This window comes from Wickerhamiella sorbophila (assembly GCF_002251995.1).
Source record: "Wickerhamiella sorbophila strain DS02 chromosome Unknown contig3, whole genome shotgun sequence".
Taxonomy (NCBI): Eukaryota; Fungi; Ascomycota; class Dipodascomycetes; order Dipodascales; family Trichomonascaceae; genus Wickerhamiella; species Wickerhamiella sorbophila.
Window position 1 is genome coordinate 1,506,776 of NW_020194004.1, and position 20,833 is coordinate 1,527,608.

The following is a 20,833-nucleotide window of genomic DNA, read 5'->3' on the forward strand; positions in this document are numbered from 1 at the left end:
TTCCTGATGCTTCTTCGCTACGGGTTGAACTGCTTGGCGCTGTGGACGTACTACACCGGCTTGCATGCGTTGCTTGTGCGAGACGATTCGCTCATTGCGCGGTCGTACAGCGGTCATTTACAGTTTTTGACCATCCTCGGGCTCTGCTTGTCGTTCATTGGCGAAGCGGTGTCCCTGGTGGCCCAGTTGTCCCAGCTGCGGTCTTTTCGTCGTCTTTCCAGCTGGCTTTTGCAAGTATGTGCTCCAATTGAGTGCCTGATCTCGGCCCTGTACTGGGCGTTGCGCTTTGTCGACACCGATTTGGTCCTGGACCCGAAGTTTGCTCTTGAGCTCAATCCTTCTCTGGACCGCAAACTCCACCTCTATCCTGCCCTGTTCGAGGTCCTGCGGGCCGTCATGGCTCCTCCCGACCTGTGGCATGCTGGCTTTGTCGGTCCCTTTGCCGTGTTCGGCGCCCTGGCCGGCGGGTACTGGGCCTGGATCGACCATGTGTTTTCCCACAACAATTTCTACCCCTATCCGCTGTTTGAGGTGCTAAACTTCGAGCAGCGAGTGGGCCTGTTCGCTTTCAGTGCTTTCGTGCTGGTGGTTATTTACAAGCTCATCCAACGGGCACAGTACTCGGTGCACTAGAAGAAGTTGTAGTAAGTTAAGTTAGAATTGATTATATCGAGGCGAATCCTTGGATCTGGCGAACAATGTCGTCGAAAGGCCGGCCCAACAGCACAGTGGCCTGCACCTCGCCGTCGCGCACCATCACCAAACAGTCCGCGGCGACGCGGCCACCGCCCAGAGGGTCCAGGACGCGGCATTCCCTGGCCAGAATTCCCTTGGAGTCCTCGAGCATGGGGACCGATAGGGGAATCATGGCTGGGCTGTTTGACACAAGTACACCGAGACTGACAATGTCCGGGAGGGTGAGCAGTCGCTCGCAGATAGCGGCGATATCAGACAGATCGTTTGTGAAAATGAGAATATATTTCCGCTCAGCCGCGGCCAGCACGGTCTGCACATTGCATGTTAGCGTCCGCGGTGCCGGCACCGCGAGATGAAGACGCACACTGGCCTCGGGGGGCAGAAGTCTGTGGACGCCGGGGCGGGAGCAGGAATTAGGTGGAGCATACTTTGGCTCGAGCTCTCCCCGTGCATTGAACGCAATTGGGCCAATGTGTACTGGAGGAGCAATCGACCGCGTTCTCTTCGACGGCGATGCAGGGCGAGAAATCTGCGGGCCCGGGCTCGACAAGGAAGGGGGAGTGCTCATAGGAGCAGGCAGATCGTCATCGAAAGCCTCATCCAGCCCCCGCTTGGGTGAACTGAACCTCGACTCGAAATCCATATCAGGACGGAAACATAGTTTTTCGTCCGCAGATTACAAAAGTTCAAAAGCAGGAGGAGGTCACGTGGGCTCTACAGGACCTCTTTTTTTTCTTTCCCTGCCTAATCAAGACGTCAGGGTAGGGCAGGAGAGGAGTAGATGTGGGGTTAGGGTTAGTAAGCGGGGAGCAGCAGCAGCAACCAACGGTTGGATCAACTAGAGTCGGAGTTAGTACACAGTGCAATTTTGAGAAACGAAGAAAAAAGCTACGACCAATACTTACTTGGCAGGGGGGTTGGCGACAAAGTCGACACCCTTGGAAATGTTGCCCTTGAGGCCATCAATGGCAACCTTGAGCAGCTGCTGCTCGTACTCGTTGGCTTTGGTCAGAATGTTCTCTGCCTTGACCGCACCCTCGGGACCGAAAGTGACGGGGACGGCAAAGTAGTCAACGCCAACCTTCTGTTTGATCTCGGAGCCACCGGTAACACCATCGAGGTGGATGTAGGCTGCGGCAGTAGCAGCCTCACCCTTGGCGCCCTTAAGGACGGCCTCAGCGAACAAGAAACCAGCATAAGCCATAGACAGAGTGGCAGAGCCAGCACCGTCCTTTGCCTTGACGACCTCGTCACCACCGAACTGAATGCGGTTGACGAGCTTGTCCCGGGTCTCGCCCTGGATAGAGACGTTGGGGGTGGTCAAGGAGAGCAGGGGAACAATGGTCTCACCAGAGTGACCACCGACAACGGGGACGTGGACAGACTTGGGGTCCTTGATACTGCTAACCTCGGCGGTGAAGGTGTCGGCACGAACAGAGTCGAGGGTGGTGACACCAAACAGGCGCTTGGGGTCGAAGACATTGTGCTTCTTCAAGACCTCGGCGGCAATGGGCACAGTGGAGTTGACCGGGTTGGAGATAATGAGGATGAAGGCCTTGGGGGCGTACTGAGCAATGCCCTCGATGATATTCTGGACAATGCCGGCGTTAATCTTGAACAAGTCATCGCGGGTCATGCCAGGTTTGCGCGGGATACCAGCAGGAATGACAACAATGTCAGCGCCCGTCAAAGCACCCTTGAGACCAGCCTCGTCCTTGGCCAAGTAGCCCTTGACGGGACCAGTGGTGGAAATGTGAGACAGGTCGGCGGCAACGCCAGGAGAGTTGACGACATCGTAAAGAGCAAGCTCATCGACGTAGGGAGAGAGCTTGAGGAGAAGAGAGAGGGGCTGACCAATTCCGCCAGCGGCACCAGCAACAACAGCTTTAACCATTTTGTTTTAAGACTTTGTGGGGATTAAGCAAAGCCTCGCTCGTTTATATACTGCTGGCAGTAAGCCAACCCACCCGGCCCTAACCCTAGCACACCATTGGGCACGGGAATTATCCGCCGCGGACAGGCCCAGTATGCCCGGGGCCACCCGGGTATATCCGAGGACGGGCATAATTCTAGGAGAAAAGAGAAATTATAAAAATGCCAGTTATTATTTAGTGGCTAATTTAGCGACGCTTGGAAGCGTAAACCTTCTTGGCAGAGCGGCCACGAGCAAGAGCAGAAGCCTTGGCGACAGCGGCCTCCAAGAGGTCGTCGCGGTGGTTCACGGTGGACTTGGAGACTGCAGCAGCGATCTTGCGGGAGTCCTTGCTGTGCTTGAAAGTGGAGGAAGAAACCTTAGCAGACTTGCTGTTCTTGGCAGACTTGGTGATCAGCTTGATGCCCTTGGGGGAGGAAACAACGCCAACAGCGGTCTTGTTGGCGAAACCAGAAGCGGCCTGGGTGTAGAAACCAGTGACGTTCAGGGGCTCACGGGAGAACTGGACACCACCGCAGTTCTTGCGCTTGACAATGTAGCTAGAGTTAGCGCGAGAGATCTGCCAGATCAGGTCGTAGGAGACGTTGTTCGACATTACGGTTCACTCTCACCCGTCAGCTGGGGTTGTATGCGTGAGTGCTCCCCCAGATTAGTCCAGCCCTAAGCCCTAGCACCCGGCAGCCAGCCGTTCACCATTTCAGCATTTACTGGACAAAGGGGGAGTGCACATTTTCATTAGATGATTAAATTGATTCACTATTTAATGTTGGGTTAATATACCCTTCAAGAAAACCGTAGTAATATTTGTGGTTGGTTCTACTCTTCTAACGACTGTAGACGGACTAGCTCCGCATAACGTCCGTTCAAATCCAATAGCTCGTAATGCGTGCCGGACTCGGTGATGCGTCCATTCTCAAACACATAGATGATATCCGCCTTCTGGATAGTAGAGAGACGGTGAGCAACGGCAATCGTAGTACGGCCCTTGGCAGCTTCATCCAAAGCGGCCTGCACGACCTTTTCAGACTCAGAGTCCAGGGCAGAGGTGGCCTCGTCGAGAAGCAGCACCTTGGGGTTACGAATAAGCGCGCGAGCAATAGCAACACGCTGCTTTTGGCCGCCAGACAAAAGTGCGCCACGAGAACCTGCATCAGTCTCGTATCCGTCAGGGAGTGACATGATAAAGTCGTGGATGTTGGCCTTGCGAGCAACCTCCTCGATCATCTCATCGGTGACATCCTCAGGGTTACCGGGCCATCCCATGAGAATATTCTCCTTGATCGTACCGGAGTACAGCATAGGCTCTTGCTGAACCATGGCAATGTGCCCACGGTAAACAGCCAGATTGAGCTCGCGAACGTCATGTCCGTCAAATAGAACTTGGCCATCCATGACATCGTAGAAACGCTCAGTAAGGCCAATGGTGGTACTCTTACCGCATCCCGAAGGACCAACAAGAGCAATGTACTGACCCTGCTTAACGCTCAGATTGAGTCCACGAAGAACTGGCACCTGAGTACGCGTAGGATAACGGAAATATACGTCCTTGAACTCAATGTCACCACGAACCTCCTGGGGGTCCAAAACCACACCCTCAGTCGACCAAACGTCGATGTTAGGGGTCTCGCGCAAGATCCGAACAATGTTGGCCGCTGCAGATCGGGCTTTGCCGATATCCGGGGCGTAACTAAACATCTGACCTGCAGATTGAGCACCGAGGACAATTGACATGAAAACAACAAAGTAGCTGAAAATTGTAGCATGATGATCAATCATCATCTTGGAGCCGAACCAGAACACAAGCGCAGTTACCCAGGGTGTGAAACCCTCAGAGAATGCATACAAGATAGCAGACCGCAGAATAGCTGGACGAGAACGAGATACCTGGTTGTCGACTGCGCGGTTGTAGACATCACACACTTCGTCTTCACGAGTAAGAGATTGGACAGTACGAACCGCGGTAGCATACGAAGATGCCATGGAACCAGAATTCTCATACACACGACGACCACGTTCAGCAAGCTGATTCATGACGAACACACGCAAGAAACCACAGGAGACCAAAACAGGAACGCAGGCAGTAGCGACAAGACCGATACGCCAGTTGAATGCAATACCGGTAATAATACCACCAAATAGAGTTGTAAGAGACTGGATCATCTGACCAAGAGTAGACCCTCCGAGACCTTCAATAGATTTAGCATCTTTGGCGAGCACCGAAGTAAGTGAGCCAGAAGAATTCTGCTCGTGATCGAAGAAGGCAATATCCATGCGCAGATACTGTCTGAAAAGCTCGTACCGAATACGGCGAACCAACTTGACAGACGAGTAGGATAAGAACAGGGTCATGAGTAAACCAGCCAGACCAGCAATCACACCAAGCATAAACATGAATCCCGAATAGGTATTAATATGATCACGCATCTCAGGATACATCGAAGGAGGAACCATGAAAGCAGAAATCATTTTCGAGGTAACCATGCACATGGCAATATAAGAGTAACCCAAGATTAAACCAAAGCAGAAACCGATATACATGTGAGGGTGTTCGTCTTTGGCCAAACGCCAAAGGGCAGCTAAAGATGTGAAAATAGAAATCTTCGAGTCAGAAGGACCTGCACCGGGGACAAAGCTATAATTTGTGGGCACACGTGTGGTGGACTCACCAAGAACAACCATATCGTCCTCCTGCTTGACCAGACCATGAATAGTTTCGACATTCTCGTCACCGCAAGATGCATCATCTGCGTCTTGAACCGCTGCGGCGTTGTCAGACTTGCGGCTAACGCGCTGGGCTGAAACAAGACGAGCGTAGTTTGAATCGGTGGCAAGAAGCTCATGGTGAGTACCTTGCTCAAGAATTACACCCTTTTGCATAACAACAATCTTGTCGGCATCCTTGATAGTGGATAAACGATGGGCAATAACAATAGTGGTGCGGCTCTGGGCAGCACGGTCCAATGCTTCCTGAACAATTCCCTCAGACTTGGTATCTAGAGCAGAAGTAGCTTCATCAAGCAGTAGGATCTTAGGGTCGGACACGATTGCGCGAGCAATTGCGATACGCTGCTTTTGGCCACCACTCATCAGGAAACCACGATCACCAACGTTCGTCTCAAGGCCATCACTGAGGGTCTGAATAAAGTCCCAAGCATTGGCCTGTTTGCAAGCGTCGATAATACGCTCACGCTTGATATCCTCGGGAGCATGTTCAAACTCGGTGCCAATCAAACCGTGGGCAATATTCTCATAAATACTCTCGGCAAACAAAGTGGGTTCCTGCTGGACATAGCCAATTTGTTGACGGAGCCACTTGACATCAAGTTCGCGGATTTCCACACCATCAAGAGTGACAGAACCACCAAGGTAGTCGTAGAATCGCTCGAGAATACCAACGATAGTGGACTTACCAGAACCAGAAGCACCAACCAGAGCGACGGTACTACCTTCTTCAACGGTGAGACTAAAATCAGGGAGAACAAGCACGTCGGGACGCGAAGGGTAACGGAAGCGAACGTTCTTGATTTCGATGCGGCCAACAACCTTCTCGGGGATCTTGCCGCCACCTTCCATAGCATCAATCTTGGGTACACGTTCGATGGTTTCATTAATCGTCTTGCAAGCTGCCAATCCTTTGGCCAAGAACTGAATGTTAGGCGCGATATTGCCCATTTGGAACGAACCGATCAACATAGCAATAACGACGTTAACGATTTTACCAATGCTAGCCTGGCCCCAAGCGACGATACGAGAACCTTCCCAGTAGGCCAACGCATAGATGAAGAAAATGCCACTCCAAATGAGACCAAGCATGCATGCCAATGCGATGCCGCTCTTACGCGACCACTTCATGGTAATGGCCAGTTGGTCATCGTAGCGTTTGGCAATAAGATCCTGGACACCAAATGCAACTGTGTTGCGTACAGCCATAAGAGCCTCTTCGGCAACCGAAGAGCCGGCAGAGTACACCTTTTCAGACATGACAGTGTACTTGATCATGAAAATTGAAGCACCGGACATGGAACCCATGATGAAAAAAACACCACCTAAAAGAACAGCGGCTAGTTTCCATTGCACAGCAAAGGAAATCGCCAAAGAAGCGATAAAAGTGGAGGTACCAGAAATAATATTACCCATCTTTTCGGAAATGGCCTCTTGGATGGCCGTGGTATCATTAGTGATGCGAGTACTGACCTCACCGGATCCTAGGTGATCGAAGTAACCGATATTCTGGCGAATAATCGATCTAAGATATGCTTTACGGTAGCGCGAAGTGAGGATTTCACCACGGTCTACCAGGAGATAAGACTCGATTACACCGGAACCAATGATTCCGATGCCGATGTAAACAAAATAAAGGGCATTGACAGATACACTGTGTTTGAATTCGTGAACATCTATTGTAGCCGTTCCCATGAATGCCCTAAAATTGTTTGCCAAATCACCAACAACTAGGGTGAACATAGGCAAAGCTGCACCATGGACTGCAGCGAAGAACCAGCCTATCGCCAACAAAAGCCAATCGATTGGGGTGGCGTATTTGTAAAGGGTTAGTATAGTAGCCTTTGTGGGTTTAATTTCCAGCTGCTCTTGCAAAATTGATTTGTCTGCTTCGGGAACATCCACGAACTTGTCTTCTGGCTTTTGGAGTTTTTCTTCCACCTTGGCCGGGGCCTTTGTGGTTTTGGACTTTTGCCAAAACTTCCTATTTTGTGTGATTTCGGAGCTCGAACTCGAGGATCCATTGGAATCCATCGCGTAGGGTAGCTGCGCTTTTTCGTCGAGGCTGCCCATTTTGACCTAGTATTGGGGCAAAAAAGAGGCGCTGTGGAAACAGGAGGAGGCGGATAAGCGGGAGGGAGGAAATAGTACTTCCTTGGGATAATAAACACAGCTCAATTCACGAATGTTGTTGTGGTGTGTAAATTAGAATCACTACCGACCTAGGGCGCCTGAAATTTGAGATTTTGGCAAGTCAGGAGGGACAGTTTTTAACTTCGTCAGCATGCCAGCATGCTTTTACATGCGCGAGGCCTGTGACTGCATGGGCTGCAGATCGAGCCGTACGAGCAGACGGTGGCGATCCACTATAGGGCGGAATACTGACGATCAGTTGGAGGGACGCAGAGTGTGCAGAAGGGGAGCACTGCTTAGCATCGGCTTCGGCTCCCTGTCTACGTTTGTGGTTGTGGCAGCGGGCGCAGAAGGCGGCATCGTAACACCTGCTGGCCACATGCGGAAGACGGCACCTTTTTTTTTCCCGGGACCCGTTTTGGAGGCTATTTTTTTTATTTCGAATAGGTCTATGGGAACTTATGTAGTTGATAAAACCTGAGTTGTGAGATATATCTCCGATCTGTGTTTTAAGAAAACAGAACGATCTGGCAAATTTCGTAGCTCCTAAGGTGGGTTCCGATGATTGATGCATACATGCAGTCCCATTTATAGAACATCCTTCAAGGACGGGTCATCATAGAGCACATGGAGAGGAGGAATTGATTCATCTGGCTTATGCTTGTACCTCGCATGATCTACCTTAAGCGTGTTGCCAAGAATTCTAATGCCGTTGAAATTGTCGATGGCGAGCACAGTCGACCGTTGATCTTCATACCTGAGGAACCCGTACCCTTTCGATCTGCCAGTTGCTTTATCGCGGACTATAACCACATGCGTTGGGGTTCCGTACTGCGAAAATAGAATGACAAGATCGCCCTCAGTCATCTCTTTGGGAAACCCACTTACGTATACGTATGGAGTGTCATTGTAGTCGTTATGCCAGGATGATTCCGGGGGCACTTTGTTATCGAGTTCCAGCTGATTCAGGTCATCGATGCGCATAGTCAGCGGACAGCTGCGGAGGTTTGTAAAAAGTGAAAAGAATACGGAAAGGAAAGTTTTTATTCTGACTAAGCGAGCATCAAGCACAAGACGCGGGGGCTAATTGAACCACATCTTAAATAATACAACGCTTTCTGCATAATCATGTGTTGTACGAAATAAGCAAGGGCTTGCAGTAGCTTTGCGTGAGCACCGTGGAACCTAAGCAGCACACTATTACAAAGTTGCTGCTGGCAGCTGTCGTCATTCCGTGAAGCCACCGTAGCTGAGCCCCCGCGAAAACACCGGTGGCGGCAGAATATAGAAACGCACACTTGATCGCCAAACGGAGATCCTCTGTCAAAACCCCAACCCTGGCGTTCCAGTTGATGGCGAACCACCTCGACAAAGCAGGGGAGGCGGAGGCGTAATTTGAAACTTACATCGTGAGCACTTTTTTTTAAGAAAATCTACAGATAATATGTGTAGCGCGGTGCACATTATAGGCACGGCAAAGCATAGTTGGAATTGAGTTTTGACGTGACAGGTGACAGGCGGCGAGATTCATCCGACGGTAATGAAGACTCCACGAGCCTGCGCATTTTAAAACAAAAACAGACTTGCAACAATTTGTTTGAGCTTTGATTCCACCCAAGGTTTAAGCGCCCAAGCTCCCCACCAAACCTCCTTGGTGGTTCGGACCTGTATCTGTGTCGGTGCCTGCATTTGATATAAAAAAGCGCACAATAGGACAAGCTCCATCTATTTTTCTTTCTATATGGTTACTACAGACGATGTCAAGCGGCAAGCCAGTGAATGGCAAAGTCGTCGCGATCAGTTACAGCACGAACATGAGATTGTAGTTAGAGGCCTGCACCGCCTCATGAACTTCAAGATCGAGTTCCAGCAGGAAAAGCACCGCATCAACCACTATGTGACGGGCCACGGCACCAATGAGTGGGACAGCTCGAGTGACCCGCTGGTGGTCGAGTTCACCGCCCACGAGGGACGCGTCGAGAAGGTGTTTCAGCTGGTGTACTCGGATCTCAAAGACTTCTTAGCAACCGTGTATGAAAAGGAGCCCTCAGAGACTTCTTCGGCCGAAACGGTTACTGAAGAGCACACGGTTTCGGACAACGAACTCGAGATAGAGCCGATGATCCAGGGCGACGATATTGGCACCAACGCCAGCCAGCTGGTTGCCGAGCGCCTGAAACTGCAGAGCTTGCTCAATGACGACTACGCCAAGTTGGAGGTGGTCATGAAACGCCTCGACAGTCATCGCCAGGCCCTGGAGCGAAACAAGGCGGAGTTCAGCAGCCTGAACAACCAATTCTGCCAGCGGGAGGCGGAATTGGGGGCCAAAATTGACCATACTATTTCAATGAGGCCTACTTCTAACTTAACTAAAGTGGATTCCGATACCACTCTTGGGGGACTCCCAAGCGCAAGTGGTACCGCCGCTGATCAATATAGTCGGACGACGTCGCGTGATGGATCAACTGGTAAGGTAAGCGTTGTTTGGCTGCTAGGTTTAGAGGCATTAGAAATTACAGAATTTAATGTTTAACAGATCGTAAGTCAATCAATTTGAGAATCAATTTGAGAAAACCCACCTGCCCTCGTTTACCCCGCATGGCCGCTTCGGTTTTGCCTACCCCGTTCGCCTCCTGCTCCGGTGTCCATGCTCCCGCGGTCTCCGCAGCTGTCGGGCTAATGGGCCCTATATATAGGGTAAGGGTCGCGCTCGTGATATTGGTTGTTGCGGTGGATACGTGATAACTGGAAAATAATCGCCTCCCAGCACCCTCTCAGCCTTTTCCCTTCTCTCTAATCACTTTTTAGCAAATGTCAACCAGTGCGTCTGCTTCGAAATTCGAGTGCTCCAGCAAGGGCTGCACTTTCAAATCGTTTGAGATTCCCGCAATTTTGTCCTGGAAAACCCCCAGGGAGACCGGCTTGCTTTTCGTACAGCTCTTGCTTGTCTGGGTCGTCTTTTCGTCCACCCTGACTCTGCGCCTGTTCCTTCGCCTCTCGTACTGGGCTGTGGGTCTGCTTTCTGCTGTCGAATATGCCACCCGCAAGCTGAACGGCTCCAAATCCGGCTTGGTAGCCAATTACCGCCCGTCCCGCTTCCTCCGCATTGAAGACAAGAACATCGATGCGTTTGCCCAGCATGTTGCAAGTGGCATTCGTCGTGCCTACGGCGGTATTGAGCATGTTGTTGACGCCCGCAACCCCACCAAGGGCTTTGGTATTGCTGCTGCTTTCTGGCTCACCTACAAGCTCCTGGGTGCCTTTTCTCTCAAGAGCCTGTTCCTCATCGCCATCATTGGTGCTTTCGCTGTGCCCCGTCTTTACCTTGAATTCCAGCAGCCCATTGACAATGCTCTTGGCCAGGGATGCCACCATGTTCACCAGCAGCTCGCCAAGGGTAAGAAGCTTGCCTACGAGAAGGCTGGTCCTCAGATCGAGATGGTTCAGAAGCTTATTGGCACCCACCGTGATCGTGGTGGATTCCCCTCTCACAATGGCAAGGGCGTTGCTCCTTTGAAGGAAGTTCCTGGCTCTGCTGCCGATACCTCGGCTACGTCTTCTTCGGTCGCTCCTGAGTCCGTTCCCACTTTTCTAGGTAACGTCTCGCTTGACTCTGAAGAGGGTAAGAAATTCGCCGCTGCTGCTGCCGGTGAGAATACTCCTCAGTAACTGCCTGCTCTATTTTCAGTATAGATATAGTTATTGTTTTCAATTGTCATTCAGACTGACAACTTTGTGTGCGAATTGCCAGCCGACACAGCGCCAAACAGCAAATGTTTTGGTGCGCTGTCGAAATTCACAACTTACTTCGTGGCGTGATAGTCTCTATTTGAATCAGTTTGATACCGGCGTTTGGTCGCCGTTTTTGTAAGTCTGCCTGACCCAATTGCTCAATCTGCAACTACAGCTGCGTGCTTCTAACCACTCATTCCACTACCTCGATTTAACCAAAGATTCAATGCAATTGTATCTACTTAAACCACCGACTACTTCGATGGGCCAACCTCGTAGCCGTTTTTAAAAGTCTGGCAGATCCAATTGCTGACTGCAACTACAGCTACGTGCTTCTAATAGCTTATGCTACTACCTAGCTCCTTATCGAATTTAATTAAAGACTCAGTGCAATTGTGTCTACTTAACCAACTTTGACAGACTAACCTGACTAAGTCAGACTACCAATGACTATTTTGCAATTTACCGAGTAAGCAGTTCCAAGTGAGTCATGCAAATCTCCAGAGTCGGAGGATCTGTTCGACATTTTTCGTCCGTGCGACCTTTGTTCGCACAGAATCTCACTGAAAAAATTGTCCAAAAGTATGCCGTGGGGCTCGCTGATGGGAAAGAAGTGCACTCTGGCGACTATGTCTCCATTAGACCCTCACACTGCATGTCCCACGACAATTCATGGCCAGTAGCGCTAAAGTTCAAGGGCCTTGGAGCAGCGAAAGTTGCCGATAATCGCCAGGTTGTGATGACCCTCGACCACGATGTTCAAAACAAATCCGAAAAGAACTTGGAAAAGTACCGCAACATTGAGAACTTTGCCAAGGAACAAGGCACTGATTTCTACCCGGCCGGTCGGGGAATTGGCCATCAAATCATGGTCGAGGAGGGCTACGCGTTTCCCTACAACCTCACTGTTGCATCTGATTCCCATTCAAATACTTACGGCGGCGTGGGTTGTTTGGGAACTCCCGTTGTGCGCACAGACGCTGCATCTATTTGGGCTACAGGCAAGACCTGGTGGCAGATTCCGCCTGTCGCCAAGGTCGAGCTTCGCGGTGAGCTCCCCGCCGGTGTTACTGGAAAGGACGTGATTGTTGCTCTCTGTGGTGTGTTCAACAACGACGAGGTTCTTAATCACGCTATTGAATTCGTTGGCGATGGTGCTAAACACCTCTCTGTTGATGAGCGTCTCACTATTGCCAACATGACTACGGAATGGGGTGCGTTGACCGGCTTGTTCCCTGTTGATGATGTTCTGGTCAAGTGGTACGAGGAAAGACTTACCCGCCTGCCTCAGCCCCACCCTCGGGTCAACCGCGAGACTGTGGACTCTCTGAAAACCCCCCTATCTGCTGATGGGGATGCTTATTACGCTAAGGAGCTAGTTTTGGATCTGAGCACCTTGTCGCCTTGTGTCTCAGGCCCCAACTCTGTCAAAGTCTCCAAGCCCCTTAGTGTGCTGGCTGAACAAGATATCAAGGTAAACAAGGCCTATCTTGTTTCTTGTACAAACTCTAGATTGAGTGATATCGAAGCTGCTGCCAATGTTGTCAAGGGCAAGAAGATCGCCGATGGTGTTGAGTTTTACGTAGCTGCTGCTTCTTCTGAGGTCCAGAAAGACGCAGAGGCTGCTGGGTACTGGCAGGATATCATCAATGCCGGCGCTAAACCGCTTCCCGCCGGATGCGGCCCTTGCATTGGTTTAGGCACTGGCTTGCTGGAAGCTGGCGAGGTCGGCATTTCTGCCACCAACCGTAACTTCAAGGGACGTATGGGCTCCCGTGATGCTTTAGCATACCTCGCGTCTCCTGAAGTTGTTGCCGCCTCTGCCATTCTCGGTCGTATTGGTTTCCCTGAAGAAGTCGAGGGCAAAGCTGTTCCCAAAACACAGGATCTTGTAAAGAATATCAAGGCCAACCCCAAGCCTACCGGTGCTAGTGCTACTGAAGCTGCCGTCTCAGTTTTGCCTGGCTTCCCCGAGAGTATTGAGGGCGAACTGGTTCTTTGTGATGCTGATAACATCAATACGGATGCTATCTACCCTGGCAAGTACACCTACCAGGACGATGTTCCTAAGGAGAAGATGGCTGAAGTCTGTATGGAGAACTACGATCCCGAGTTCGGCAAAAAGACCAAAGCTGGTGACATCATTGTCTCTGGATTTAACTTTGGTACTGGCTCGTCTCGCGAACAGGCAGCTACCTGTATTCTCGCCCGCGGTATCCAGCTGGTAATCGCTGGATCCTTCGGTAACATTTTCTCCCGCAACTCCATCAACAATGCTCTTTTAACTCTCGAGATCCCTGCTTTGATCGAGCTCCTACGCTCCCAGTACACCTCCGGAGAGCCTACCATCCGCACTGGCCTGTTTGCTCGGTGGGATGTCAAGTCCGCTACCGTCACTGTGCGCGATAATAATGGCCAAGAGATCTTGAAGGAAAAAGTAGGCGAGCTCGGCGAGAGCATGCAAGAAATTATTGTTGAAGGTGGTCTCGAGAAATGGGTCTCAAACCAGCTTAAAAAGTAGTTTAATCCATGAAAAAAAAAGTTCTTATGGGCGGTATATAAATATACAAAACGTGCACAATATTTAAGCAGAAGCTTCGACCTCCTTAACGATCTCGTCATAGCTCTTCTGGAAATCCTCAAGCTTCTCTTTGTCTTTAATTTGAGCTCCACCGGGGGTAACCATCACACAAGAGGTGGGACGCTTGGTTGATCCAGCATGGCCCAGATCCTCCTTGGAGGGAACAAAAACATAAGGGACCTTGTTGTCCTCGCACAGAACGGGGATATGAGAAATAACGTCGGCAGGCCAGATGTCGCCAGCAATAATTACAAGGCCCTTGTCGCCTTTACGCAAAGATTTGACGACTTCTTTGACTCCGCGCTTGGCGATCTTGGCCTTGGACGCCTTCTTGATTGTCTTCAACACCTTCTTGTTCAGCTTTTTAGACGCAAGCGGATGAGAGAACGGCAACACAACCGGCAATCTGGCGTCGTAGTTATCAACCTCTTCCTTGGCCATTTTTTTTTTTGGGATGTCGAGATTGAAATTTTTATGCTGACAAAAGCCTGGACCTTTAAACCCCCTCTTCGTGGTGTCTTTCATAAGGTAGCGGGTTTCCCATAATCCGCCAGTTACATAATAGTTAGCCAATCTAACCCTCCGTCGGAAGTGAACGCAGAGTTAATAGCTGGGCGGGGATTACTTGGGATTCCATGAGTGCTATTGCCAGAACGCTCTCCTGGGCGATTCGAATAGGTTGTACGGTGCACGTCATACACAACAATGTGTACGAACTCTGCGAGACGTCGGGGGAAAGCATGCTTCCCACTTTACATTACACAGGTGACTTTGTGCATGCAAATAAACTCGCTAGACGAGGACGGAATTGCGAAATTGGAGACGTGATCATAGCGTCCAAGCCCACGGACCCTGAGCAGCGTGTCTGCAAACGTATCACTGGCATGCCTGGCGACTATATCATTGTTGATCCAACCACTGCTGATTGTGCGATGATCAAAGTTCCCGATGGGCATGTGTGGGTTACAGGAGACAATCTAACGCATAGCTTGGATTCTCGCAGCTATGGCCCCCTTGCAATGGGTTTAATCAAGGGCAAAGTTTTTGGTGTAAGTAATGGATTAAACTTCCGCGCTATATAGGCTCAAAATCTTAATGCTTCGTAGTGCTGAACCTGATCATGAGATAGTGGGCTACTGGTTTGCTAGTTTATGGTGTTGTTACACTAGACCTCCTGGGCCAGCGCCCGGGGCCAGCCGGGCCGGGAAGTTGCACATATGCACGTTTGGGTGTCACTTAACTCTGATCTAGTTAAATTTGAAGTTTAAAGTATGTTAAATTCACGTTCCTGGCGGCGTGGGTATAAATTCAGGCGATACTGTTTGTAGAACTCCACCCACCTTCAAGTCTATCTTTCTCTTAATCCACTCTTTCAATGCAGTTCTCTAAATCACTCGTCCTTGCTGTTCTGGCCATGGCCTATGCCAGCCCTATGGTTGCTCGCTCCGAGATCTCTCCCCAGGTTTCCAAAAACTGTGCTGAGGTTGACCAGGCCGTCATTCAGCTTGTCATGAACATGTCCAAACTGACCAGCAAGTACGTTTCCAACTTCGTCTCCAGTCTCACTCACTCTGTTGAATCCACTGTCGCCAGTATTGAGAACATGGTTGTTGACAACAACAGCCAGGGCATCGTCAAGGCCTCGTTGACTCCCTTTATCAACAGTGTCGCCCGTGGCTCTGCTTTCTTGGTTGAGAGCTTGGCCCAAAGCCCTGGCCACCTCATTACTCACGATACAGTGAACGAGCTTGTCCACAGCCTCGAGAAGGTCTCCTCCGTTGCTTCCGCTCACAACGTTCCCACGAACCAGTTGACCTCGGCTATTTCCAAGCTCAACAACGTGAACGGACACTTAGCGGCCCGCTCTGAAATCTCTCCTCAGATCTCCAAGAACTGTGCTGAGGTCGACCAGGCTGTTATCCAGCTCGTCATGAACTTGACCCACCTGACCAGCAAGTACGTTGCCAACTTCGTGTCCAGTCTTACTCACTCTATTGAGTCAACTATCTCGAATGTTGCCAGCCTGTCCACCGATGGTCGCACCAATGGTCTTGTCAAGGCATCTCTGGCTCCTTTTGTCACCAGCGTCGCCCGTGGCTCTGCATTCTTCGTCGAGAGCTTGGCCCAGAGCCCTGATCACCTTGTCTCTCACGACACCGTGAACCAGCTCGTTCAAAGCCTCGAGAAAGTTTCCACGGTTGCTGCTGCTAACGATGTCTCCACTGTCGAGCTCAAGTCTGCAATTTCTAAGCTCAACGGTGTCAGCTCTCACTTGGAGTCCCGTGCTGCTTTCAACCCCATCTACGATGCTATCAAGGGCGGTGCGCAGAACGCTGAGCAGACCATCCAGGCTCTTGTCCACCAGCTCAAGAGCAACGATGGCCACCCCACCGCTGACATGTTGTCTGCTGGCATTACCGGTCTGGACTCTCAGATTGACAACCTTGTCAACATGGTTTCCACTGCCCTTGGTCCTCTTACCTTCGGTCTCTCTGACATGGTTGGCGATGCTCTTTTGGGCCCTGTTTTCCAGTCTATCACCAACGGTGCGGAGGTTCTCATTGCCAACATTGCCGGTGGTGCTGTTGACTTGGTTACCCAGCCTGCTATTCAGCTGTTCACCCACACCTTGAACCGTGCTATTGCTCTTGGTACCAAGAACCACGTCAAGGCTACCAGCAAGCTGCAGAGCGCTGTCGCCCGTCTTGATGCCCTCACCAAGGCCAACGCTAAGGCTTCCACCAAGGCCAACAAGGCCTAAATAGCCCAAGCGTTGTGGCGCTAAATTGAATCAAGCAAGGCCAATTCAATGGTTACTTTTGGGTCCGTCTTTTGAGGACATTCGTAGCAAATTGTCTAGTGAAATCTTTTTTTAATCTACATATTCACCAAACTGGCGTGTGTTTCAACGAGCCGGTAGCTTCATGAGAATCAGCAAAAGGATCCTCATCGTCCCCTTCCTCTTCGCCATTGAATGGTCCATCGCTGCCGCTAGGGGATGCGGCCCGGGCCCGCGGCGGAGAATAAGCTTTAGACGGAGGCGAGACGGAGCGACGAGGCAGAGAGGGAACAGGCGCCCGTCTAACAGGCCGCACCTGGGTTTTTTCCTCCTCTTCGTACCCCACGATTGCCTCTAGAAGGTCTTCGTTAACTTGAAGTAGTTGTTCGAGGTACCGGTGGACTTCTGGGGTGTCGTCCGTAATCATTCTTAGCACCCGCCTGCGAATCTGTTTGGCCTGCTCATAGTAGCCTGTCGTTTCGCGAGACAAAGTAGGCTGGTCGTCGTGAGTGATCATCGAATTCACTAAATGGGTGGCGGTAGAGTGACCAAGAGCAATTGTCGACTCGAGGCTCTGGCCCCTCAAGTTGAGCGGGCTTGGAGAGCGACTAGGCGACCTAGATGGTTCTCTGCGAGTACGGGGAACTGAACGGCCACGAGTATGGTCACGGTCGTCATGTTCTCTGTACCTGCGGCCCTCATAGCCTGGGTCCTGGCTGCGGCTTCTGCCCTTCGAGGAGTCTCCCGCGTGCCTGGAGCTGCGCTCGCCCTTCACACCGTAGTGCGAGAACTCTGGAAAGTTGGCTGCCCACGAATTGACCACACGGGTAGCGTACTTGCGCGGTTTTGAGCCTCCGCTACGGGCGGTCATAAGCATCTGTTCACCCAACCCCGTATCGCGCACCATTGGGACCATTTTGCGCCCGCCGTTGTCGACAATGGCCTCTGCTATAACAATCGCACGCATCTGTTCTGTCGAATCGCCGTGCTTTATATGCTTTCGCAGTGAGCGCCCGGCCTCGGCCGTTCCGGAACTGGTGTTGATCTGAATCAGCTCAATCAGCTCAAGCAGGGCGGCCGGATCGGTAGCCTCACCCGGATTCGTGGTCATATGGTCGATCTTGGAAGAAACAGCCGTGTACGGCTTGTCATTCTTGAACAATCCCATTCCTACCCAACGAAGCCTGCCGTTCGGTCAGAGGATATATAAGTTGACTCAGCAACGGAGTGTTTGTTAATGCTACCTGTCGCCAAGTTGATCGAGAAGCCGCTGTTTTTGGCCATCAAGCGGACCTGCCCCTACTGCCAACGTGCCCTGCAGCTTGCTCAGGAGCACGGTGTTACTCCCGAGGTTGTAGATGTCCTGGAAAATGAAGCCACCATGGAGCTGCGCGAGGAGCTCACGGCTAGAACCGGCCAGCGGACCGTCCCTTATGTCTTTTCAAAGGGCCGGTTCATTGGCGGCTATACTGAGCTTGCCCAGGAGCCCCAGTCGTTCTGGGATAGCCTGAAATAGACGTAGTTATATGCTATAGACCATTTTCGTACAAATCTTTCTCCTGTTATTTGAAAGCATTCATACGGACCTTGATGGCGTTGGCGTGACCGTCTAAGCCTTCACGCATGGCAAGAGCATAGGTGGCGGGTCCGATAGACGCAATGCCCTCCGGCGTGAGTTCCTGAGATGTGATGTGTTTGAGATAGGTCGAGGTGTTGACCCCTGAGTACTGGTTGGCATAGCCGTATGTCGGCAATGTGTGGTTGGTGCCAGAAGTGTAGTCACCGCACGCCTCAGGAGACAACGCACCCACAAATACTGATCCGGCGTTTTCCACGAGGGGCAGGAGTTTACTGGGGTTCTCGACCTGCAGAATCAGGTGCTCGGGAGCGTACTGGTTAGATAGCTTCATAGCCTCCTCAAGCGACGAAGTCAACAGAATAGTCGAGTGGGCAATAGATTTGCGGATAACGTCGACGCGAGAAAGCGCCCGAGCCTGCTTATCGAGTTCAGTTTGCAGCTCGAGGACGTCCTGAGACGAGTAGTTTACGGCAATAAGAATTACCTGGGAATCAGCACCGTGCTCAGCCTGGGAAAGCAGGTCAGAGACAACAAAAGCCTTGTTTGCCTTGGCATCTGCAACAACGAGAACCTCGGAGGGCCCTGCTGGCATGTCAATGCTGACCTGGGCATTGAGGTCGGTCTGGACTATCATCTTGGCCGCTGTGACAAACTGGTTACCAGGACCGAGAATCTTGTCGCACTTGGTGACGGATTTCGTGCCGTACGCCATAGCAGCAACCGCTTGGGCACCACCTGCCAAAACGATCTGAGACGCACCAACTTTGTGAGCGATATAAACAACCTCAGGAGTCAAAGTGCCATCGTGACGAGGCGGAGAGGCAAACACAATATCCTTGCAGCCGGCTACCTTAGCGGGTACGCCCAGCATAATAGCTGTGGAAGGAAGGATTGCAGTTCCGCCAGGCACGTAGAGGCCAACCCGGGCGATTGGGCGAGCAAACCGGGAGCAAACGACACCAGGAGCAGTCTCGACACTGATATCTTTGCCGAGCTGGGCCGCATGGAACTTCTCAACATTAGCAACAGCGAGGTCGATAGCATCCTTGAGCTCGTCGCTAACCTGCATGAGCTCAGGAGGGAAAGGAGCATTCAGAACTGGAGACTTGAGCTGAACCTTATCGAATTTGGCAGTCAGCTCAAGCAACGCCTCATCACCACGTGCACAAACGTCAGCCACAATGGGCTTGGCCAGGTCAAACACACCAGAAGACTGGGCAGGGCGGCGGAGCGAGGCCTCTACGGCAGTGGTATTGGTACCATCGATGACTCCCATATGAATAGGCGTGGACTCATCAACTTTGGGTTCTAGAACAGGTGCAGTAGGGGTAGGAGGTGCTTGGTTCTCCTTTGTCTTGATTTCCTTGGTAGCCTCAGCCCACTTGGGCTTGGCGTCGCCCTTACGACGGGTGACTTTACGGCTCTTCAGATCGAGATTAGCGGCAACATCAGACCACGAGACACCGCTCTGGGCAAGCTTGATGGTAGCAAAATAGAGCAGGTCTGCAGCCTCCCATGCAACCTCCTCGGGGCTTTGAGCCTCACAGAGCTCTTCGGCCTCTTCCATGATTTTAGCTGGCAGAAGCTTTTGCTCAGTGAACAGCCGCTTGGTGTAAGAACCTTCAGGAGCATTCTTCATACGCTGAACAACGGTCTCTTCAAGGGCGGCCAAGCCGGCAAACGAACCAAAGCAGCTGGTTGTGTTATTATGGCAGAACCCGGGGCCGGCCTGCTCGACCATGAATTCAAGAGCGTCACCATCACAGTCCATAGACAAGCGGATCAACTTCTGCGTGGCACCCGAGCTGGCACCCTTGTACCATAAGCCACGCTTACGGCTCTGATAAACACCAGTGGCAGTTGAGATGGCTTCCTTCACACTCTCTGGCGAAGAGTAGCACACGCCAAGCGCCCTGTGGTTGGTATCGGTGACAATTGTGGTGAACAAGCCATCAGGGCGGTCAGAGTTGAGTCTTGAGCAGATAACCTGCGCAGCCGACAACTTGTTAGTGTCCTGGTCAGGGTGGATGGTCAAGACTTCTTGAGAGATGATCGGCACAGCGCCAGGAACCTTTTCATAGATCGACTGTGCGCCGTCGACAAACACATCAACAAGGTAATTGATCTTGGCAACTGATTTTGCCGCCAGATCAACCAGCTTGTTGATGGAATCAGCATCTGTAGGGGGAACAACCACACCGGCCCAATAGCCCTGGCCAACTAGAGTCTCTGCGGCAGCGAAATCCTGGGTGCAGACAACGATACGCTCGCCAGTGACACCTTCAGACACCAAATGGTCGGCGTAGTTCTGGGAAACAACAACGCAACGGGTTCCAACGTCCAACAGCTGGATCACCTTGTCCATAGGCATGGCATCGGGCACACGCAGATAGAAGTCTAGCGTTGCGGCCTGCAGCTTTGCCAGCACGACGAACTCGTCAAAGTCGACATTCGCCAGATCAATCAGCGCTGCGCCAGTTAATATTCCCCGTTCAAGATGGGGTGGCTCCACCAGCTCAGGCAAAAGAGTCAACATGTGAAAAGTCAGATGACTCAATTCGGAAAAATCGCATGTCGTTTTAGTAGCGCGCCGGTTCGAGGCCCGGCGGACGCATAAGCAAGAAAAGTCGAAAATGCCTTTGCAGTTAAATAAGTATGGGCTGGTATAAAAAAAAGAGT

At 51.4% G+C, this 20,833-nt stretch overlaps 15 protein-coding genes across 15 annotated transcripts; 7 read left to right on the forward strand and 8 right to left on the reverse strand.

Annotated features, from left to right (window-relative positions):
• Nucleotides 1-6: 6 nt before the first annotated feature.
• On the forward strand, nt 7-633 carry B9G98_02743 (hypothetical protein; the record flags this gene model as incomplete). The annotated part of the gene is made up of 1 exon (XM_024809300.1): nt 7-633. One exon carries the CDS (start codon nt 7-9, stop codon nt 631-633), a length of 627 nt encoding a protein of 208 aa, XP_024665068.1.
• Nucleotides 634-664: 31 nt separating this feature from the next.
• B9G98_02744 (hypothetical protein) lies at nt 665-1,339 on the reverse strand (the record flags this gene model as incomplete). Its single annotated transcript, XM_024809301.1, has 1 exon — nt 665-1,339. The coding sequence occupies one exon, from the start codon at nt 1,337-1,339 to the stop codon at nt 665-667; it is 675 nt and encodes a 224-aa protein (XP_024665069.1).
• Nucleotides 1,340-1,530: 191 nt separating this feature from the next.
• Nucleotides 1,531-2,590, reverse strand: B9G98_02745 (Malate dehydrogenase, cytoplasmic; the record flags this gene model as incomplete). Its single annotated transcript, XM_024809302.1, has 2 exons — nt 1,531-1,534; nt 1,602-2,590. The coding sequence occupies 2 exons, from the start codon at nt 2,588-2,590 to the stop codon at nt 1,531-1,533; spliced, it is 993 nt and encodes a 330-aa protein (XP_024665070.1).
• A 226-nt stretch (nt 2,591-2,816) lies between these two features.
• On the reverse strand, nt 2,817-3,224 carry B9G98_02746 (putative 60S ribosomal protein L28e; the record flags this gene model as incomplete). Its single annotated transcript, XM_024809303.1, has 1 exon — nt 2,817-3,224. One exon carries the CDS (start codon nt 3,222-3,224, stop codon nt 2,817-2,819), a length of 408 nt encoding a protein of 135 aa, XP_024665071.1.
• Nucleotides 3,225-3,445: 221 nt separating this feature from the next.
• On the reverse strand, nt 3,446-7,423 carry B9G98_02747 (Leptomycin B resistance protein pmd1; the record flags this gene model as incomplete). Its single annotated transcript, XM_024809304.1, has 1 exon — nt 3,446-7,423. One exon carries the CDS (start codon nt 7,421-7,423, stop codon nt 3,446-3,448), a length of 3,978 nt encoding a protein of 1,325 aa, XP_024665072.1.
• Nucleotides 7,424-8,071: 648 nt separating this feature from the next.
• On the reverse strand, nt 8,072-8,467 carry B9G98_02748 (RNA-binding motif protein, X-linked 2; the record flags this gene model as incomplete). The annotated part of the gene is made up of 1 exon (XM_024809305.1): nt 8,072-8,467. One exon carries the CDS (start codon nt 8,465-8,467, stop codon nt 8,072-8,074), a length of 396 nt encoding a protein of 131 aa, XP_024665073.1.
• Nucleotides 8,468-9,224: 757 nt separating this feature from the next.
• On the forward strand, nt 9,225-10,016 carry B9G98_02749 (hypothetical protein; the record flags this gene model as incomplete). The annotated part of the gene is made up of 1 exon (XM_024809306.1): nt 9,225-10,016. The coding sequence occupies one exon, from the start codon at nt 9,225-9,227 to the stop codon at nt 10,014-10,016; it is 792 nt and encodes a 263-aa protein (XP_024665074.1).
• A 278-nt stretch (nt 10,017-10,294) lies between these two features.
• Nucleotides 10,295-11,152, forward strand: B9G98_02750 (Reticulon-like protein 1; the record flags this gene model as incomplete). Its single annotated transcript, XM_024809307.1, has 1 exon — nt 10,295-11,152. The coding sequence occupies one exon, from the start codon at nt 10,295-10,297 to the stop codon at nt 11,150-11,152; it is 858 nt and encodes a 285-aa protein (XP_024665075.1).
• Nucleotides 11,153-11,705: 553 nt separating this feature from the next.
• Nucleotides 11,706-13,736, forward strand: B9G98_02751 (Homoaconitase, mitochondrial; the record flags this gene model as incomplete). The annotated part of the gene is made up of 1 exon (XM_024809308.1): nt 11,706-13,736. The coding sequence occupies one exon, from the start codon at nt 11,706-11,708 to the stop codon at nt 13,734-13,736; it is 2,031 nt and encodes a 676-aa protein (XP_024665076.1).
• A 63-nt stretch (nt 13,737-13,799) lies between these two features.
• B9G98_02752 (H/ACA ribonucleoprotein complex subunit 2) lies at nt 13,800-14,237 on the reverse strand (the record flags this gene model as incomplete). The annotated part of the gene is made up of 1 exon (XM_024809309.1): nt 13,800-14,237. One exon carries the CDS (start codon nt 14,235-14,237, stop codon nt 13,800-13,802), a length of 438 nt encoding a protein of 145 aa, XP_024665077.1.
• A 194-nt stretch (nt 14,238-14,431) lies between these two features.
• On the forward strand, nt 14,432-14,878 carry B9G98_02753 (Mitochondrial inner membrane protease subunit 1; the record flags this gene model as incomplete). The annotated part of the gene is made up of 1 exon (XM_024809310.1): nt 14,432-14,878. One exon carries the CDS (start codon nt 14,432-14,434, stop codon nt 14,876-14,878), a length of 447 nt encoding a protein of 148 aa, XP_024665078.1.
• Nucleotides 14,879-15,171: 293 nt separating this feature from the next.
• Nucleotides 15,172-16,557, forward strand: B9G98_02754 (hypothetical protein; the record flags this gene model as incomplete). The annotated part of the gene is made up of 1 exon (XM_024809311.1): nt 15,172-16,557. One exon carries the CDS (start codon nt 15,172-15,174, stop codon nt 16,555-16,557), a length of 1,386 nt encoding a protein of 461 aa, XP_024665079.1.
• A 124-nt stretch (nt 16,558-16,681) lies between these two features.
• Nucleotides 16,682-17,743, reverse strand: B9G98_02755 (Protein lsb5; the record flags this gene model as incomplete). Its single annotated transcript, XM_024809312.1, has 1 exon — nt 16,682-17,743. One exon carries the CDS (start codon nt 17,741-17,743, stop codon nt 16,682-16,684), a length of 1,062 nt encoding a protein of 353 aa, XP_024665080.1.
• A 69-nt stretch (nt 17,744-17,812) lies between these two features.
• On the forward strand, nt 17,813-18,091 carry B9G98_02756 (Glutaredoxin-1; the record flags this gene model as incomplete). The annotated part of the gene is made up of 1 exon (XM_024809313.1): nt 17,813-18,091. One exon carries the CDS (start codon nt 17,813-17,815, stop codon nt 18,089-18,091), a length of 279 nt encoding a protein of 92 aa, XP_024665081.1.
• A 46-nt stretch (nt 18,092-18,137) lies between these two features.
• B9G98_02757 (Histidine biosynthesis trifunctional protein) lies at nt 18,138-20,690 on the reverse strand (the record flags this gene model as incomplete). The annotated part of the gene is made up of 1 exon (XM_024809314.1): nt 18,138-20,690. The coding sequence occupies one exon, from the start codon at nt 20,688-20,690 to the stop codon at nt 18,138-18,140; it is 2,553 nt and encodes an 850-aa protein (XP_024665082.1).
• Nucleotides 20,691-20,833: the final 143 nt, after the last annotated feature.